The 19,211-nt window shown below is 39.2% G+C and overlaps 2 protein-coding genes across 3 annotated transcripts in view; one reads left to right on the top strand and one right to left on the bottom strand.

Annotated features, from left to right (window-relative positions):
• The first annotated feature begins 1,571 nt into the window (after window positions 1-1,571).
• pbdc1 (polysaccharide biosynthesis domain containing 1) lies at window positions 1,572-6,420 on the top strand. The gene is made up of 6 exons (XM_030150913.1): window positions 1,572-1,663; window positions 2,052-2,117; window positions 3,632-3,691; window positions 4,972-5,112; window positions 5,202-5,313; window positions 5,947-6,420. Exons 1-6 carry the CDS (start codon window positions 1,577-1,579, stop codon window positions 6,036-6,038), a joined length of 558 nt encoding a protein of 185 aa, XP_030006773.1. The 5' UTR covers window positions 1,572-1,576; the 3' UTR covers window positions 6,039-6,420.
• Window positions 6,421-7,493: 1,073 nt separating this feature from the next.
• The window catches only part of xpo7 (exportin 7), a 31,780-nt gene continuing 20,062 nt past the window's right edge, over window positions 7,494-19,211 (bottom strand). Inside the window, exons 14-28 of one of the 2 annotated variants that reach the window (XM_030149231.1) lie at window positions 18,466-18,601; window positions 15,484-15,557; window positions 15,147-15,231; window positions 14,928-14,987; window positions 14,722-14,830; window positions 13,842-13,948; window positions 13,614-13,702; window positions 13,355-13,462; window positions 12,960-13,042; window positions 11,350-11,564; window positions 11,118-11,256; window positions 10,868-11,025; window positions 10,671-10,769; window positions 10,440-10,567; window positions 7,494-9,306 (exon numbers count right to left, since the gene is read on the bottom strand). In XM_030149231.1, coding sequence (XP_030005091.1) covers window positions 9,213-9,306; window positions 10,440-10,567; window positions 10,671-10,769; window positions 10,868-11,025; window positions 11,118-11,256; window positions 11,350-11,564; window positions 12,960-13,042; window positions 13,355-13,462; window positions 13,614-13,702; window positions 13,842-13,948; window positions 14,722-14,830; window positions 14,928-14,987; window positions 15,147-15,231; window positions 15,484-15,557; window positions 18,466-18,601 — 1,684 coding nt within the window. In that variant the 3' untranslated portion in view covers window positions 7,494-9,212. Of the gene's footprint in view, window positions 9,307-10,439; window positions 10,568-10,670; window positions 10,770-10,867; window positions 11,026-11,117; window positions 11,257-11,349; window positions 11,565-12,959; window positions 13,043-13,354; window positions 13,463-13,613; window positions 13,703-13,841; window positions 13,949-14,721; window positions 14,831-14,927; window positions 14,992-15,146; window positions 15,232-15,483; window positions 15,558-18,465; window positions 18,602-19,211 lie in introns of both variants that reach the window. The other variant, XM_030149230.1, reaches the window with a different exon arrangement.

Genomic DNA, 19,211 nt, shown 5'->3' with positions numbered 1-19,211 from the left:
GGTCACTTGGAGCCTATCCCAGCTACTCATGAGCGAAGGCAGTGTACACCCTGGACATGTTGCTTGTTCACCGCAGGCCTGTTATTAAGTGTTATTACATTTGCTTTTAAATTAAACTTAGACAATGTAAATAAAATATGTTGACATGAATCAACAACAGACAGCAGTTTCAATAATTGTAATTTGACAATGGAAGAAAAGGAGAAAAAAAAACATACAACCTGGTTAAGAAACAGGGAATAAATATTGATTGATATAAATATTGTTTGCAAATTTCCAGTTTCACTTATTTCATAAAACCATCCATACAGGTTGGCTAATGTATATTTATGGATGTCGAGGGGAGGGACATCTGGCTGTAGATGATATATTCTTACATACTCTTTGTCATTCTTATTCTTATTTTCTTTTTTTCTTTTTTTTTTTTTTGTTGTCATTTTACACTTTCCTTGTGTTTCCTGTAATGTTTGATTGCAGTTCTGTCTGGTTAACTGTGCTACTGTTGTAAAAGAGAATTTTCTGTTCCAGATGTTGAATAATTCAGTCACAGATGCCTTAATAACAAAGGGCTAAAAGCTCATCTTAGGCACCAGAATCATGTCAGGAATATGTGTTTTAGAATTGTTTTTAGAAATTAAACCAGACAATGACTTTAATTACACATGCAAACTTTTGAATGAATGCATGTACAGTAATTGTAGAGCTAATGTGTAGTCCAACTTCATGGAAAACAGTGTATATACAGATACATAATATAACTTCATGTGTATCTTGCACTGATGTCTATTTTCATAACAGGATTCATTGAGACAAAACTAACAGGAGGATGGGTGTAACTGACAGTTACATATGTTACTCTTCTTTAACACATGGACTTGAAACAGACATCAATTTTTTAAGCTTTACGCAAACATTCAAAACATGTGGTTCTCGACAGAAATTGATATCAAGTAGGACAAAAGCTTTTCGATATTATGTTCAACTATGCTGAAAATAAATTTTGGAGTAAAACATTGAAAAGTCTGTGTTTTATTGACATGAAAATGTGGTAACACATGGACAGGCTGCCATAGTAACAGGTGAACGACTCTTTACCATTGTATGCATCATCCAAAATGTATCTGAAAGTTTCACTCAAATATCTGAATTATAAGTAACTTCAAAATTAAAAAGTGTTGTTTTTGTGGTACCACGTAGACAAGGCTACTCACAAATATTCACAAAATAATAAAAATCTAATACTTGAAACTTAACAACCATCTATATAATCAACATAAATAAATATATTTTCAAATTTTTTAGATATCATTTTTAGCATGACATTTGAGCTATGTAGTGTAAAATATACAATCGATAAAATCGGTTGTAACTTTTTTTTCTACAAGTGATATTTTAAAAAGTTCCATAAAGTACAGATCTTTAGCTAAAAAAAAGAGCCCACTTGATAAATGATGTGTGCAAATTTACTTTTTCATGCTGATGTTCACTTTCACTTGATCGGACCCTAATGCTCCCGCAGGTGAAAGTAGCAGTGGCGTTTCTACACCGATGGGGGCAGCATTGCACTCCACCGCGCATGCTCTACCGGAAACGAACGATACCACAGAAGAAGAAGAAGATCCTGTTGATAGAAATGGCGTCAGACAATGGGTTGGCCTCTCTGGTAAAAACTCTACATATGGACAAGTTTCTGTTTATTTTCAGTTTCGGGACTTTTGTATGATTACTAACTAACCAATGAAACTATAATGGGTGTAATATGAATAACACTGACTTAAATATAGTTAAAATGTAGCTGTTTGTAGCACACGAGCTAGCTGAGTAGAAACACGTGTAGACACATTGCAGTAGATAAACACTGAACACATCAATAATATACGATCTGTTAATGTTTTCTAATGATGTCTGTAGATCTGTCACATGTATCCGACTGTACTGGACTTGCTGACATAAAACAGACCACCTGTAATGACTATAAATGTCTGGATATTGGCTGTCAAATATAGTCCTAGCTGTTCGTGCTGTAACCGTGAATGTGTTTTGGTTGTCAGGGTCCAGAGGGAGCCTCAGCAGCGGCTCACGCCCTGTCGCTTCCAGCAGAAGCTTATGGAAATGATGTAAGTTGACATGTCTTATACATCCACCTTTTTGACAGGGAGTCCATTTTGTAATAGAGACAGTACCTTTAGAGATCACACACTGTAGAATCAATAAAATGGAGATCTGATGCAGTTCTAGTATTACATGTATGGCACAAGAACATCCTCTGTGTTTACTAAAAATGTATCTTAGATGATGTGGTGGAACAATAACTCCCTAAGAAACTTAACCGTGTTGACTTTTAATCTGTCACCTGCCTGTACATTTAAGATATTGGAATCAGGTGCTTTGTCCTGAAATGTATTATATATGTCAGGGTAGAGACTGCGATCTGGTAGGATCGGCGATTCTACCAGTAGAGACTCCGATCGTAGTCTCTACCAGTAGAAACTCCGATCAGAGTCTCTGACCCTAACCCTAACCGTAACCCTAACCCGATCGGAGTTTCTACTGGCAGGATCGGCGATTCTACCAGTAGAGACTCCGATCGTAGTCTCAACTGGTAGAATCGCCGATCCTACCAGATCGCAGTCTCTACCCTGACATATATATAATCAGTAATGATGTACTGATGGGTCTTCAATCAGCCTAAAAGGGCACATGTCACCCCCTTCCTCACTGAGTTACACTGGCTACTCATAGCTGCCCGCATTAAATTCAAATCATTAGTGTTAGCCTACAGAATTCTCCATGAGTCTGCTCCTACCTACTTAGGTGCACTGATAAAAGCTTATGTTGCCCCACGACCACTCCGCTCGTCTGGGGAACGTTGTCTGGTGGTCCTGAAACCTTGTACAAGACAATCCAGACTCTTTTCATGGGTTGTTCCATGTTGGTGGAATGTTCTACTAAGCACTGCCAGAACAGAGGCGTCCCTGCCTATCTTCAAGAAGCTCCTGAAGACCCAGCTCTTCCGAGAGCACCTCCTGTCCTAGCACTTTCAGACATTCCATTTTAAATATATTAATAAGGTTTTCCCAGGATTATCACAGATTTTCCCAGGATCATCTCTGGACCTTCTGCGGTGGTCCTCCCTCTCTCCTGCCTTCATTATCATCACTCACTTACCCTCAACTGCATCCATGTGTCTCCCCCTACTTCCCCCATCTCCCCCAGTCTCTCTCTACCTCTATCGCTCTCTCTTTTTCTCGTCCTTTACCCTCTCTCTTTAACCCCAACTGGTCAAGGCAGACGGCCATCCTCCAGTAGTCTGGGTCTGCTCCAGGTTTCTGCTGTCAAAGGGAAGTTTTTCCTCGTCACTGTCACCAGTCACTAGTGTTTGCTCCTGGAGGATTCTGTTGGGTTTCTGTAAATTGGCTTAGAGTCTGGTTTTGACCAACTCTATATATAAAGTGTCATGAGATAACTTCTGTTGTGATCTGGCGCTATATAAATCAAATTTGATTGATTGATTTGATTGGTTTTCCTCTGTAAGTGGCTTTGGAAAAAAGCGTCTGCCAAATGCATAAATGTAAATGTGTAAGTACGGAGATATCAGTGTGTCAACATTTGTCATGTGCTTGTCTTTCAGCCTCGGCTAGAAGTCATGTGGGCGATGAAGGCCTACAACCATGCAGAAGTTTACTTCAATGTAAGATCCTTTTTTTGTACATAATTATAGGTATTTATTTGTGCTCAAATAAATAGAGTAGTGCTACCCAGTCAGCATGTGTCAAAAAGAATAAATATATCATAATAGTTAAAGTGGAAGATATGTGTTTGCTGTGATATTCACAAGATTGATTTGTTAAAAAACATGGATACCAGTATTGTAAAACATCTCCATTTACTAGAATAGATGACCTACACAATACGACTGCAGAAAGAATTGGGTGAAGAATGTTGGGAAAAATGGCACATTTACAATAACCTGTGAGACAAATAAACCGTTTCGTGTAAAAATTGCGTTGTTTGTCCAAACAATGTGATCTTTGTAACCCCTTGACCTCATAACCTGTTTGTTCTGTTTTTTGTTTTTGTATCTGTGAAAAACAAAACTTTCATAAATAAAGAGTTTAAAAAACAATCAAACATGCAAGGCATTAAGGGACAATGGTAGTGCAATACTTACGCTGTCAGTTAGCATTAGTGCAGATCTCTCTAAACTCTCAGCTCTATTTACATGACGGATAAATAATAAATAAGTTACAAAATTCTTTACATCTCAAAAGGCAAAACAGAATGAAAAAAGGACTAAAAGAAACAAATGAGTCCAAAGATTTGCACTTATTTGGCTCTGGATTCTAGACATTTTTAAACTTAGTCATCTTGAATGTATTCTTAAAGAAAATGGGACATAAAAGATAAATGTAATTTTGGTTTGATAACTACATTTTAGCTGTGGGACAAGACATGTGAAAGGTGTCTTCCCTCCACAAATGGACTCTTCCTGGAGTTAAATTCAGGTTTTTGAATCATTGTGTGAAACCCTTAATTTCTGAAGAAAGAGAACGGGTTAGGTGATGGGTTTGATAGCAGTTGTTTTTGTACTGAAGGATTAGAGGAGAATGGATTGAGAAAATGGGTAAAGTCAGGGCAGTGTGACTTTTCATTGACAGTAAACAGCAATGATTTAACCAGGACTGTTCATATGGAGGTGAGCTCTGATTTAACTACTACTTTCATTTTGAGAGAAATGACAATAATTGGAATAATCGCTGAGTACATCCATGGAGGCAGATTTCAGTGTCCTGTTTTGAAGTTGTAGGAGTCTTAAAAAAGCACTCAGCATCTGACTGGAGCATTACATCGATGGTTTCATTTTAATATTAACTAGACTGTAAAATATTACTGATTTTCTTATCTTCCCTTTACATTGATTCATTTTACAATCAAATATTGACTCATTTATTCACTGTGTTCTGCCTTCAGCTCATCTCATCAGTGGATCCAAAGTTCCTGAAGCTGACCAAGATGGACGACAAAATTTACTCCTCATTCAGAGAAACATTCAAGGAGCTCAACATAAAGCTGCTGGATCCTGAAGATCTCAAATCTGAGGAAGCCAAAGAGGTCTGTTTGGAAGTGGGAAGATTCATTAATAATTATTCTTTATTACATTTAGTAAGAATGTTAAATAACAACCCTTGCTTTTTACGCAGCGGTGGCGTCCCTTCTGTAACCAGTTTGAGGGGCTCGTGGAAGATTTCAACTACGGGACTCTTCTTCGCCTTGACTGTGAGAAAGACTACACAGAGGAGAACACCATATTTGGTATGTTACAACTACAAAACCCTGAGTACGTTTACATGTGCACAAGTATTCCACTATTATTGTGAATATGGTGTGTATAAAACAGCTTATTCTTTATTAGACTTTTTTCCCAAATAGTGGATTTTTTTCAACTGAGACCTGGGATGTGCAGATAATATTCTGGTTCTACAAGAATTACGAGGACATTTGGAATAAACATCTCATTAGTGAGTTTTCCAGCATGTTGAGACACAGAGCCCTGGTTTACAATCAGATGAGATTCTTTCTGGTAGAGATGGATGCTCTGTAGAAAAGTCCTCATTTCTGGTCAGAAGGGTGTATGTGTTATTTTTAAACATTATGAAAGAGGACATGAACAGGCTTCTGAATATGAGATGTTGTCTAAAAGCTGAACATTTCAATAGGTTTTTTGAATGAAAGGCTGATGTTGTGTTCACATAGTGGATCATGCACTGCCAGTGAAAAATTGAAAACCCTATTTTCATCAGTAGTAGAATGGTTGTTTTCATGTAGTTGCTTTTGTTGTAAGAGCAAAACCCAGCATGATTTTACATGTAAGTAGTCAGTGAAACATTGATGAAAATGACAAAAGAAAGTCATCTGTTTTTGTTTTTTTACCGTTGTTGATTTCAGCCACCAGAGTCCAGTTCTTTGCTGTTGAGATCGCCCGCAACAGAGAAGGCTTCAACGAGACAGTGTATAAATCCAAATGTTCAAAGAGCTAACCCCCAGGTGAACCAGTAGCAGTCCCAACCAAACCTACATCCGTCGCCCTGATGTGCCGTCAGACCTCCATGTCCTGAGATTGCACCTTTTTATTTGGTTTAAATCATGCAGAGGTTGAATGAAAACTGCGAGCGGTTCAGTATTCAGAGGTCAGTCCCTCTGAAGGAAACACACCCTTTCCAAAGTGCAATCACTTAAACAGTCTCAGCGCTGTTTGGACTCTTCAGATCCCACTTTTGCATTTTGTATTTACTGTATAGTTCTATTGTGCCAATTGTAAGTGGTCGTTTATTTTGTAATGACTGAGAAATTACATTTGTTTGACGAGACCCTGTAACAGGAAACAACTAATAAAGTCTGCTATTGTGCCACTTACTACAATTTTACTGAGCAGTCAGTGTTTGATCACACAACATGTAGCATCAGTCAAAAAAATGAAGTCACACTGAACACTCATGTGGGTGAGTATGGGTGATATGTCGAACCGGTCACCACATGGGCCCGAAAAACAACTCTACTGAATATTTTAGTGATGGACTTACAGACGCAGCAAAAGAGCATCGAATTCACAGCATTTTTTCCATGACATATTGGAACATGATTCTGAAGAGTGTTGAAAACATTCCCTTTGGTGCATACTTGAAACTCCTTCCTCCAGAAGCAAAAAAGCCCCCAAAAAAACCCAAGATCATTGAATTGGATCCATTATTTACCAGATTGAGATGATCAGTAAATAAGGGAATGCTTCTCAGAAAGTTATTGCTGATTATGGTAGTTAAGTGCACCAAAATTGGATCTAAAAAAAAAAATTGTATTACCTGACTGTCATTTTAGTTGACTTTATTTATGCAAAATATAAATACTGCAAAGACAATGCATAACAGAAGTATTCTACACTGACATAATGGCCTGTAATGGGTCTCATATCATAATTACATTGTTGTAGATGGTGCTCTGGTCTCCGTATAAATAACATCTGCCACTGAAAACCTTGCACTGGACAAAAACTACACAAATATTCAGTAGTTTTGTGCTCTACACTGTTCTTGTTTCAGCTGCAACTGGATTTTTACTCAGTGTTTTCCTGGTCTTAGATAAAGACAACTCGAGATTTTAAGACCAGTCAAAACCACAGGTGTACACATCACAATTTTCAGTGGATTTGTTAATGTCATAAGTGTGGTTTAATAATTACAAAAAAAAACCCTTTAAGATTCTATTGGTGTAAAAGTTCTTGTTAGTTCTTGATCGGCGTTTACTGTAGGTTCTCATTGTGCTACTCGGAGGTAACAGGAAACATCTCACCCTCATATTGTAGCGATCTGTAATACTTTCTAAACCTTCTGCATCTGTCCTTGAATATACTCTGATCTTGATCACAATAATCATATTCAGATTAAAGTTTTTTGACCTTTTAAAATCAATTTTACAAAACAAGAGAGGCAAGCCAAATGTAAAAATCAATGAGGTTTATTTGCAGTCACAATGCTTACACTATATGTAGCAGACATCCAAACAACTCAAACAGCTATTCACTCTATGGACCCAACACATTCACATCAGGGACACAAACCAAAAATTAAGAACTCAATAAACATCCATGAGTGCTGACATGGTTAGAGATGAGCTAGTTGTCACAAACAGTTAGCAGCAACATCGTAGAGAGTAACACAAGTTGCTAATATACTCCATTCCTGTTTCTCTTTTTACACTGTTCTGACTTCTACCAAGAATTGATGCAATATTCTTCAGATATTTAAAACAAAACTGGATTCCTTCAAGGGAGCTCTGATGACATGTCTAAACACTGGCACCTCCACAACCAGGAACTAGTTTTTTTTTTCCTAAGGTGGCACAGGCCTTGGTTGTTGAGGCCGCAGCTCTGTCATGGGTTTGAGCAGTCGCAGCACCATGGGACGCCACATACACACCAGGCAACAGAGAGCCACTTCACTCCACACACAGACAACAACACAAATCTGCACACGCACGCACACCCACACACACACCAAAAGGACTCCACTGCAGGACTTAGTCCTCATAATGGGGCAGTCCTAAAACCTGGTCCGAGGAATCCAGAGTGTAAACAAAATGGTTGAAACTGCACCCAGCCTACCAGAGGGGAAAATGTAGCTATTACCATGTTGCTTACACGTCAATTGTTGCAAACTGTTAAGGGGAACAAGCAAGTGTATGCACAGAAGACCTTACAGGGTATGGGTCTAGTGTGTAGCGTTTGCTTAGAGGAGAAGGGCAGAGCTGGAACCTGTCGTCGCAAAGGGAAGTGGCTATTTACATCACTTCAACCAGAGACTGACAAAAATGTACAACGTGGATGCTCTGACTCTCCTTTTTCTATTAGTGTGTGTACCTCTTTTCCTTTCATTTTGACAACTCCGCCGCGTAAGTGCTCCTGTGGCCACCCTGCAGCTCAGTTTACTCCCCAACCCACCCACCCACCCTCCACCTCCTGTGGAAAGCTTGCTCCCCACACAGACAGACAGTTGCACTAACTCACTACACTGTAAAAAGCTCAATCACACAATTTTTTCAACTCATCTTGTGTTTTAAATTTCAATCATTATAAACATTGTTCAAAATGTTACGAAAAGAAATGTACACTTGGTTTTGTGTGTTTTTCTATACAAGGCAGGCAGAAGCGGATTACTACGTTTACCGGCATTCTCCCCCCCACATCCCTTCATTCCATCAGAGCACTCTTCCTCCTCAGAGTGCCTGGACATGCGACCCCTCCCTCCCTCCGACCAATATCCTGACCCCTCCACTCTTCGGACAGCCAGTCGACTGGCCTTTCAGACCAATGCGGACTGGCTTTAAAATAGATCTGTATATATTTATATATGCTTATATCAAAAAGGAGTGGGGAGGGACTGAAAACAGGGAATGGGCAGGTGCAACGTAGAAGTGACGCACGGTGGTAAATTCACTGAATTCCGTTAAGGACCCCGTAAGGTACTGCACACGCAGCACTTAGTCGTGTCGGGGTAAAGAGGTGATCCCTAGGCATCCTGGCCCAAGGGGGGAGAAAGGCTGATGCAGAAGGGGGAGGTGGGGTGCTGACAGGGAGCGGAGAGGCTGTGGAGGGGTGAGGGGAGGGTGAGGGGTGGGGTGAACTCTGGTTGTGTCTGGATAAGACTCTGCTGTGTGGAATGTCAGCTCATCATGTCGTTGCTGTTGACCCCATATGTCGAGTTCTTCATGCTGTCGTTGACCTCCCTCCTGAATACGGACAAGTTCTGGGTAAACCTGCACACAGACAGGGATGCCATGTGAGGAAGGAAGATGTCATAAGAGGGTGGGCTTTATTTATATCACAAAGATACTGGTTTTGAAAAATTCAACACCATGTTCCAGGTTGTGGCTGGTTTCACAGAGACAGTAAAATATTGATATTGTCAACCTGCAACTTGGTAAAACTGCATAAAAGACTTTAAATTGACATCAGTCTGTCCTCACTGTATGTTATTTGGCATCATATTTCACTTCTCATTGATCTTTTTTTTTTATGATTAATCTGTTTTTCTTTGAGGCCACAATGCAAATGAGGTCTGAATCCCTCTATATTAGATAATATGTACTCTCACATGTTCAGACTTTAAATAGAGCTTGAATGTGTAACTTGTTTTCAGTCTTGGTTTTACATTTAGCGTCTCTGTGATGGTACCCTTTAAGAGCAGGAATGGAACCGGGGCAGATTTTAGTATTTTTGGTTCTTCTTCACAGAGAGATGACAGGACTTAAGTGTGTAGAGATGAAAAATGGCTTAGACTGCAGACCTAACACAGGACTATCAGGATTTATAATAAACAGTAAATGTTGTAAATGTCTTGAAGTATTGTTAGTGATTGCAGGCTATAGAATTCATAATTTACTAAAACTCTGATCAAATCATTCAGGTATGAATTCCTCATGTAACCACCAGTACAAACATTTAGTATTAACCTCTGATCTCCTCCGATAAGATTATCAGCACGTAATAGACCATGTATACACAATCCAGTTGCCTCTGGATAGAATAAATGTTCTTTTTGTGCATGTTTGCCCCACGTTGGGGCAACTTTAGGCGACTTGTTGAGCTTCTGGTAGGGACAGAAAAATGGTAGCAAAACAAAACTTGTCTAACAGTGATGCCATGTTTTGGATTTGAAAAATAGAAATGTTTTGATGCTACATATTACAAGGCTAAAAGTGAAAAAGGCCAAAGCGGTAGAACAGACACTTCACAGGAGATGGCGCTTATCTACATGTGTTAAAACTATTCAGATTAAATGTTTTGATGCTGGTAAACAAGTTCATTTTAATGCTGAAGTTCTAATCATAGCGTGTTCAGTGGTGTTGAAGGGGTAATGCACATATTACCACAGCGTCTGGGTCCTTACCTGTCCCGATTCTTTGTTAATAGATTGCGCTCTATTCCCTCCATCAAGTTCTCAAAACATAAGTGCATGGCTTGCTGCTTCTCTGGGGGCTGGCTGTTGACGATGCTGTTCCGCAGGTCAGCAAAATACTGCAGGACACCCCAGTACACGTTAACACACAAATAGTGTAGTAGCACAAATAGTAACACACTGGTGTTTCAGATGTTATTTGTGATTGTGAGGGATTTGTACCTTCTCGTTTAGCAGGATGAGACCTAACAGCGGCCGTGACATCGACCACTGGTTTCTACAGTCCTCAAAAATGATGATGTTCAACACTGTGGACAGCATCTGGAAAAAAAATAAATAAATAAAAATCACACATTTGTTTACAACTTCTTCAAACATTGATTCCAGACAGAAAATAAATGCAAGATGCGTCGTCTGACCTGTTGAATCATCTCCGGGTGTTGCTGCATGATGTGCAGGAAACGATCGTCTGTTGCCATCGGAGTTGGACGCTTCTTGGTGGAGCGAGACAGCTGCTTGAACAGGTAGGTTACTATGTGGTCCAGACTGGAGCAGCAGCCTGTGCACACCATCGTATCTGGAATACACATACGCACATGGGTGAAAACACAAGTCGATACTGAAATGAAACTGATGCTACAGACAGGTCCAGTGAGTCTGCATGTTTACCGAGTGCAGTGAGCCCTTCTGAGATTGAAGACAGGATGTACATGACCACGTGAGGTTCCAGACTAGCGATGAAATTCATGTGGTCCTGTGTCAGCACTTCAAGCAGAGAGTAGAACGACTGGCTGAGCTTAGGATAGTCCTGAAGGGCCAGGGAAACGTGGGTTAGAGTCAAAGTTCCCAAACAAAAATAAAAAACCTGCTGATTTTTTTTTTTTTTTTTTTTTAAACGTACTAGTAAATCGCTGTGAGGGATGGACAGTAGTAATTTGATGAAGGTCTGTAAGGCGTTATCCAGAGCATCGTCACCATACAGACGGAAGACCCCGAAGTTGACGTAGTTGCCACTTAGCACCGCTTTGAGCATGGCGAAACATACGCTGACCCCCTTCAGTTTTACACCGTACACCTGGTCCTTTGGAACTTCGCCTAACGTCAGGATACGGTTCCCTAAAAGATAAAACACAGAGTTATAATAAGTCAGGGATGTTTCCAGCACTACTGTTTTTAAATCACAATGTGTGAGTTTTGTATTGACCATAGTTTTAGTGCAAAGAGATAAGTAATATTAACTAAAAGAAACAAATGAGGCAAAGTTTTATCACCCCCTGAACCCCCAGAAATCAGACACACATGCTGGGTTTATCTGGTCAATGTTTCTGAGTCTGGAGCAGGAGTGTCTTACATCATAACATGTCAAACCGGCCTGCAGGATGAATTTGTGAAATGCAAAAAAAAAATTTACACTTCAGATATTAACAATCATGGGTGCTGAAATCCTTTTAGTTCAGGAGCCACATACAGAACAAGAAAGCACTCTGAGAGCGCAGACCTCCGCCAAGGCAGATCAGTGGGCCCCCGTGGCCCCCCCACCCCCAATCACCACCAAAATTTTTAAAAAATTTCTTCCTTGTGCCAGTATCAACATTTCCTGAAAATTTCATGAAAATCCGTCCATAACTTTTTGAGTTATCTTGCTAACAAACAAACAAACAAATACACACGCACACAAAGCAAAGCGATCACAATACCTCCTGGCGGAGGTAATAATATAATCTCAAGTGGATTGAAACAGTAAAATAATAATATAACATAAATAATGACAACTTCAAAACACTCTTTGTTTTAGTGTAAAAAAAGTGAAATTACATGAAAATGTTTACATTTACAAGCCTTTTTTTTCTCCACAAAAAAACATGTGAATACCCTGAATCAAATCAAATTTTATTTATATAGCGCCAGATCATAACAAAAGTTATCTCATGACACTTTACATTTAGAGTTGGTCAAAACCAGACTCTAAGCCAATTTACAGAAACTCAACAGAATCCTCCAGGAGGAACAAATACAAACAACCTGAAATGTTTTAAGAAAAATAAGTGCAATTTTAACAACATTCTGCCTGTTACTAAATGTTTTGTGAATATGTAGATCCAAAGTGATCTGTAAGTTGTAAAGGAAATTTGTAAATAAGAAGCTGAGGCATAATATTGTTAAATTGCAAATATTTTTCTTAAGAAACTTTGGGTTGTTCATGTTATTCACATTTTTTTTAAAAAATCATACTTTGTAGATGTAAACATTTTCAAAATGTAATTTCACTTTTTTTCCCACTGTTGTTATTTCACTGGTCTGACCTACTTGAGATCACATTGGCCTGAATGAGGCCCCTGAACTAAAATGAGTTTGAGGCCCCTGAACTAAAATGAGTTTGACACCCCTGGTCTAGAGCATCCCTATGGAATGACAAAAATCAATACGACTTCAACCTGATTATGACGAGGAAAGATGGAGAGAAAATAAGAAACAATATGGAGTAGAGAGTGTGGACGTGGTGTAAAGTACCATAGGTGGTGATCATCTTGCTGGTTTCTCTGAACAGCAGGATGCCATTGGGTGAAGACACATCAAACTGTAGCCTTTGAGATCTACACAGCAAGGAAAAAAAAAAAGTCATTTGTATGCTTAACTCTTCTTAGATGGAAAACTAAACTACTTGAGCTACACAAAAATACAACTTCTAGCATTTAGTTTTATATTGAAATGGACAGGTTTTAAGATTTTTGTACAATTTCTAAATAACATTTAATTTTTTACATTTAGAAACCAGAGGGCATATCATGCAACAAAGCTGAATTCATTTCTACAATAAAGCTGACGTCCATGATATTTCAGCATGATGTAAATTAAGCATCAGTCTCCCTCTTTTCAGATGCGGCTATACTTCTAAACATCTTTACCTGTTGTGAACCAGCTCAGCCATAAGTTTGAGGACAGGTGTAGTGCATGCTGGGTCGTGATACCAAAGCTCTATGGCTCGCTGTAAAATGGGCATGTAGGATGGATATCTACAGATTCTGGTTTAGGAAACATCTCTGACACACTGACAGTTCATTTAAAAGCTCCATTGTCCCCTGAACATTTAACCTCATCACGTGTCCACATTATCGAACAGAAACACTGAACAGTAATGCTGCTGCTCAGTTGAGGTAAGGATACATCCAGTCAAAGAGCATCATGAAACTGGTTTTAGCGTTGAACGCAAAAGCGATTCCTCGCAGGTCTCTGACCAAACCCACCAACGTCCTCTGATAGAATCAATAACAGAGACATGTCTGAGGTTAGAGCTGACATCAGTCCACACAGGTGAATGTGTACATGGTGTGTGCAGAAACTGTAGTTCATGGTTGTGTGTTTTGTCAGTGAGGGTGTGTTTGCGTTTGTTACCTTGGCTTCCTGCTCGTTGAAAGTGTTTGTACTCAGCATCTGAGCCACAGCTTCAAATGCAGCTGTTAGAGGCAGCATGAACTGTTCAAACTGGTCCTCGTCTTCGCCTACAAACACACAGCACACACAGTCAGTTCAGTTTTATTTGGTAGATCAGGAACTAAACATGCTGCAATTTTCTCTACATTTGGTGGGAGATAAGGAAATTAACACATCCACATTAATGGAGTCATATTTTGCTAAACCCACTTTTATTAGTCTTTGGTACATTTCTTTGTGTATTTGGACCCTAATAGTTCAAGAAGTTTGAATTTGAACCCTCCAGGTGCTGCAAAGCTATCTTTATATTCGTTTTGGCCAAAAATCAAGAGATTTCTACAACCAGTTTCAATTCCTTCTTAATTTGTTACATCTATAACTAGTTATGTTACGACAGTTACACATATAAGGTCAAGACTTCCAACAAACATTTCTCAGAGTACGACATAATTGTTTGTCAGCAGTAGCGGTTGTAGTCCATACTGAAAATATGTCCAAACTTTGAGCCAATTACCTAAAATGTCCAGTAGTTGGTTGTATTAATGAACACAAGTGGCTGAACAGGACAGAAAGCACAGCCAACAACCTGGAGGGGGTGGGGTGTGAAGTGGCTCATTTGCATTTAAAGGGCCAAAACGACCTTTCTGGTGTCATTACTCAGAAATAAGGTTGAAGATAGACCTGTGGAGTTGAATTAATGAAGAATTCAGACCTAAGCAGAGCATTTACAGTTTATGTAGACCACAGGGAAATGTTTTAAAATGCTTAAGTCCATTTAAAAAAGCAAAATATCACTCCTTTATGGTTTAAGACCCCAAAATAGTAGTGTATGTGTATGTACCTAAGTCAACCATTAGAAGGCGCCCCAGTGCAGTGTAGAAGGTGGTCCGACATCGCATGTCACTGAGATTAGACTGGTTGTTCACTCCCAGGAAGGAGAAGTGCTCACTCTGACAAGACAAAAAAAAACAGTTCAGGCACAAAGCAGGACCTAACAAACACATAAGTTCACATACATGTAATTAAACGTTGTGGTGATATACTTACAGTGTGGTTATTCAACATAAACTGGACAGCACTGAGCTTCACCAACTTCCTCACACTGCTGTATGTGCACACATGTGAAGTCAAGGAAAAAAAATCAGGCAAATAGAAGGAACTCATTAAGATAAACCTACTGTGACTGAGTTATTTCTAGGTTTTTTTTTTAAGGTTAAAAAAATGGCAGCATCTGTGCTGATCATATGATAAACACAGTTCTCAAGGATATCCTAAAGAGAGGTCATTAAGTAGCTGAAGAGTCTTGGAGGTAATCGGTTCACACTGGCCCCAGTACTTCAAATTCGTGATGCTAGAAAAGAGAAAAGCACTGTTAGAGGCTGCCGATATGCTTCACTGGTAACCAAGTTTATATCAAGATACACTCAGTTTTAAAATTTATGTTTTTAAACACATTTCACGACACCTGCTTCATAAGATACTTCTTATATTTTATCAAAGGTCAAATAACAGTGTTTTTAATTACTACTGTACTGTGGGAAATTTACACACACAGAAATAATTTCCTTCATTTTATGGTATTTTTATTCCCATTTATACTCACATTTTCCCTATAAAGACGCTGAGTACCATCGTCTCGTCATTGAGCCCCAGGACTTCTGATAGTCGACGATAAAGCTGCAATTAATGAGAAGAAATTAAAAAAACCAAAAAAACAAACAGTTTGTTTAAGGTGAACAGCAACACTCCAACAAGTGATATGATTTGACATAGCTGAGGTCTTTTTTTATTTTGCACGTATTGCACTGTGTTACAACAGTGTGGACAGAGATTTATGACTTTTGTTTTCAGACTTGCACTTTTTTAGTAAGGTTAAATGTGACTCATTTTCCCCTTTTGTGCAATTTGTTTGAAGAGGTGTGAACACCATAAGCACTCTGACCAAAACAACTGCACCTAGAATAGGTATTCTCAGGCAAGAGAATTAATTCAGTAGCTATGGATAGGTACACAATCCTGGTACTAAAGAGGCCCATCGCCAAATGATTAAAGACAGGAAAACCGAAAACGTCTGATCTCATTGATATTCTCTGAACGGTGACTGGAGAAAGAAAAATAGAAAAAAAGAGCAACAGGTCTTTTACATATTCAGGCAGAAAAATAAGCGACCTGTCACAAAGCGTTCCCAGAGTCCATTAAGTGCAGAAATACAGGGTGTCTTTAAAGTCTCTTCACAGTTTAACTAATTTATTACAAAAGTAAATGAACAGACAAATCTGTGGAAATTATTGCAACATGAAAAGTAGATATTGAAGTTTTTTGCCTCATTTAATGCACCTATATTTGGGCACCATTACTTGGACGAAGCACATCCAGATGATACTGGAATTGTTCTCTATAGCATAGTCTCAGCAATGGTGTCAATGGAATCAGTGATCTTTTACTTTAGGTCGTTGATGTCCTGCATCTTTCTTTGACACATGGTATCTTTAACATAAACCCATAGAAAGAAATCCAGGGAATCCAGAAATCCCTTCTAATCCACTGGTCTGGAAATGTTTGATTTAGCAACCCACTAATATGCAGTCCCTAATGTGGTGGTGCACCATCTACCTGGAAAATGATGGTTGGTTGAAGGTTATCCAGTTGTGATGACAAATATTCAGTCAAAAGGTCAAGGTGAACATTTGCAGTAATTGAACTAGTGTTGAAGAAAAACGGACCAATAATTCACCTGCGCACGATCCCACAATGTGATTAAAAACGTTAACTACTGAATACATTGAACAACTCTGATTAACCTGTCTCATCATTTGCTTTTGTAATAAATGAGTCTTTGTGGACATCCTGTATAGAGTTTGAGGTTTTGTGTGCAGTTCATGTGCTCTGTTTATCTTATGTGCTGCTATGCTAAAAGCCTGGAGCACAAATACAAACAAAAGTCAATGATTAAAAGTGACCGGTAGCTGGTGATTGTTACACTTTGGGTCAGATCATAAATTTGGCCTGAAATGATCAGTGTTTCATCTGATCTGTTGCTCATATGCTCAGAGCAGAAGGTTTAGAGCTCAGAAGGCTACAGCAAAATGACCACACAGTCCTGCACTCAGTTTTATACTTACAGATGATGATTGGAAGAGTACCTTCTTTACAGCAAATAATTTGACATTTGTTTCACATTACTATCATGACAAAAGTCAATGACATTGATCAGTTCAAAATAATGTTGTCGCACTACTACTAAACAGTATTAATTATATAGTCCTACACAATAAATGAGAAAAAACAAATGTACTGTAATCTTTGCCTGAAAAAAATAGTACAAACACTGTAAAAGTACTAGATTGATCAGCAGTATTGATAAGTCTCAACTATACGCATCCATATGTGGAGCAGTTTTATCTGAAACTGAATCTGAATAAAACTCCTATATATATTCTGCAAACCTGAGCCAAATGACTGTGTTTAATTAAAAGGGTTAAATTAAAAAAAAAAAAAAAAAAAAAAATCTGGGCTTGGGTTGGGTTTAAATTATTTGGCTACTTGGAGAAATATGCACCAATCTGGAGCATGGGCCTTTTTTTGCTCCTGTCTGAGCAATGTCAGGACTAAATGTTATTACCTGGTTGAAGGTGATGCATCTTGGTTCACATGGATATTCTTCAGCATAAAAATAAATTGAACAAAAGGGGAAACACTCCACAGAGCTGATTCAAACCACATCAGATTAACTATGGGTCTGAAAATGACATTATTTGTAAAAGTCCTGTACAGAGACTAACACAATCTGATGGATTTCAAGAAGTGTTTGGTGTGACACAAAAAACGTTGCCTGAAATATACACAACTAGCAGCTCTAAGGTCTAGCTATTCAGAGCTCAGCAAACAAAGACAAACAAAACATGAGGACCCTGACAGTTATGGTTGGAGATAAGCAGAGGGCCTCATTCTAGTCTAGGGGGCAGAGGGTTAAGTCGGCAGGAAACGAGGCACAACCCACTTGAAAATGACACCAGTGTTAGACATCAAACGTCTCTCCCAGGGACATGTTTCACTAAAACCTATCCACTTTGACACCGACTCCAAAGATGAAAGCTGTTACTAACAGACTGATCCCACACGTTTCTATTAAACGACAAAGCCTGGTTTCAGACGTCATGATAACACCACCTTGAAGGGTTAAGGGCGCTAATATCAAACCAGACAGAAACCACACATGTTTATTATTCCACTACTTATCTGGGAAGCTGAAATGTTGCAGTTTCTGTCCAGAACAAAGAGAAAGACACTGCGTCAGTCAACTGGTGGGCGATGCCACGTCACGCAGGACAATGGTTGAACATCAGTAGTACAGACTGAGACTCTGTGGCTCTATGAAAACCGCTGCCATCAGCACAAACCACAGCACTCAGGACAAAAGACCTGCTCATTCCCTTCAACTTGGCCCCAACGTGACCAGCGGACAGTGCAGGGTTACTGAGGGAGGGGCAGTAGACGGGGGCAAAGGGTGTCAAGCGAGTTCAGGATTAATTCATCACTTTCCTCTAAGAACACACACCAGCGTCGCCATGAGACCGACTCTTACCTTTGATGATTTCTGCACCTGGTCTCCGATGTAAATCTTTCTGAACTGTTCGAAGAAGCTGAGCATGGCCAGCTCCAGCCTCTCGTTGCCAGCCTGGGCAAGTCGAGAGTCGGTCAGATTCATCAGCTGGAGAACCCTGAGATGTGCAACAAACAGGCCACATGCAGCACTTCAATATACTGCAACTGTCAGTGCTTCCACATTTAAGTGTGTTTAAGACAGTGTTTCCACATTTACTGTGGAGCCTCTGAATGTCTGAAAGGGTCATATCTGGTAATGATGAAAAACTGAGAAACTGTCTTTTACCAGAAATATTTCGATGCATTACTAGGATTAGTGGTTCAAAAGTCATTCAACACTTTAGATCAGTAGATGCTTTTGGTCGCCAGTGACTTTTTCAGGTCTTTGGAAGTTGAGGTAACTATGAATTTACTTAATCCAGAGCTTAATTTCAGGCATATTTGACCCATGGTGCAAAACTGGGGATGCTAGATCACTGGTAAAATTTTCCAAAATTTAACCCATAAAGACCCAAACCTCCACTGGCAACCAAAAGCATCTACTGATGTAAACTGTTTAATACCTGTTAATCTACTAATCCTATCAATACATGTAAATAATTGGTGTAAAATACAGTTTGTCATCTTTTCATGGTCATCAGATATGACCCATTTGGACATTCAGAGGCTCCGTAGTGAACGTGGAAACACCATCATCTTCTACAACATTGATTCACCAGTAAAACC

The sequence above is a fragment of the Sphaeramia orbicularis genome, chromosome 12 (assembly GCF_902148855.1).
Source record: "Sphaeramia orbicularis chromosome 12, fSphaOr1.1, whole genome shotgun sequence".
Taxonomy (NCBI): domain Eukaryota; kingdom Metazoa; phylum Chordata; class Actinopteri; order Kurtiformes; family Apogonidae; genus Sphaeramia; species Sphaeramia orbicularis.
The sequence above is the reverse complement of the archived record's forward strand: the minus strand, read 5'-3'. Positions and strand labels throughout refer to the sequence as shown.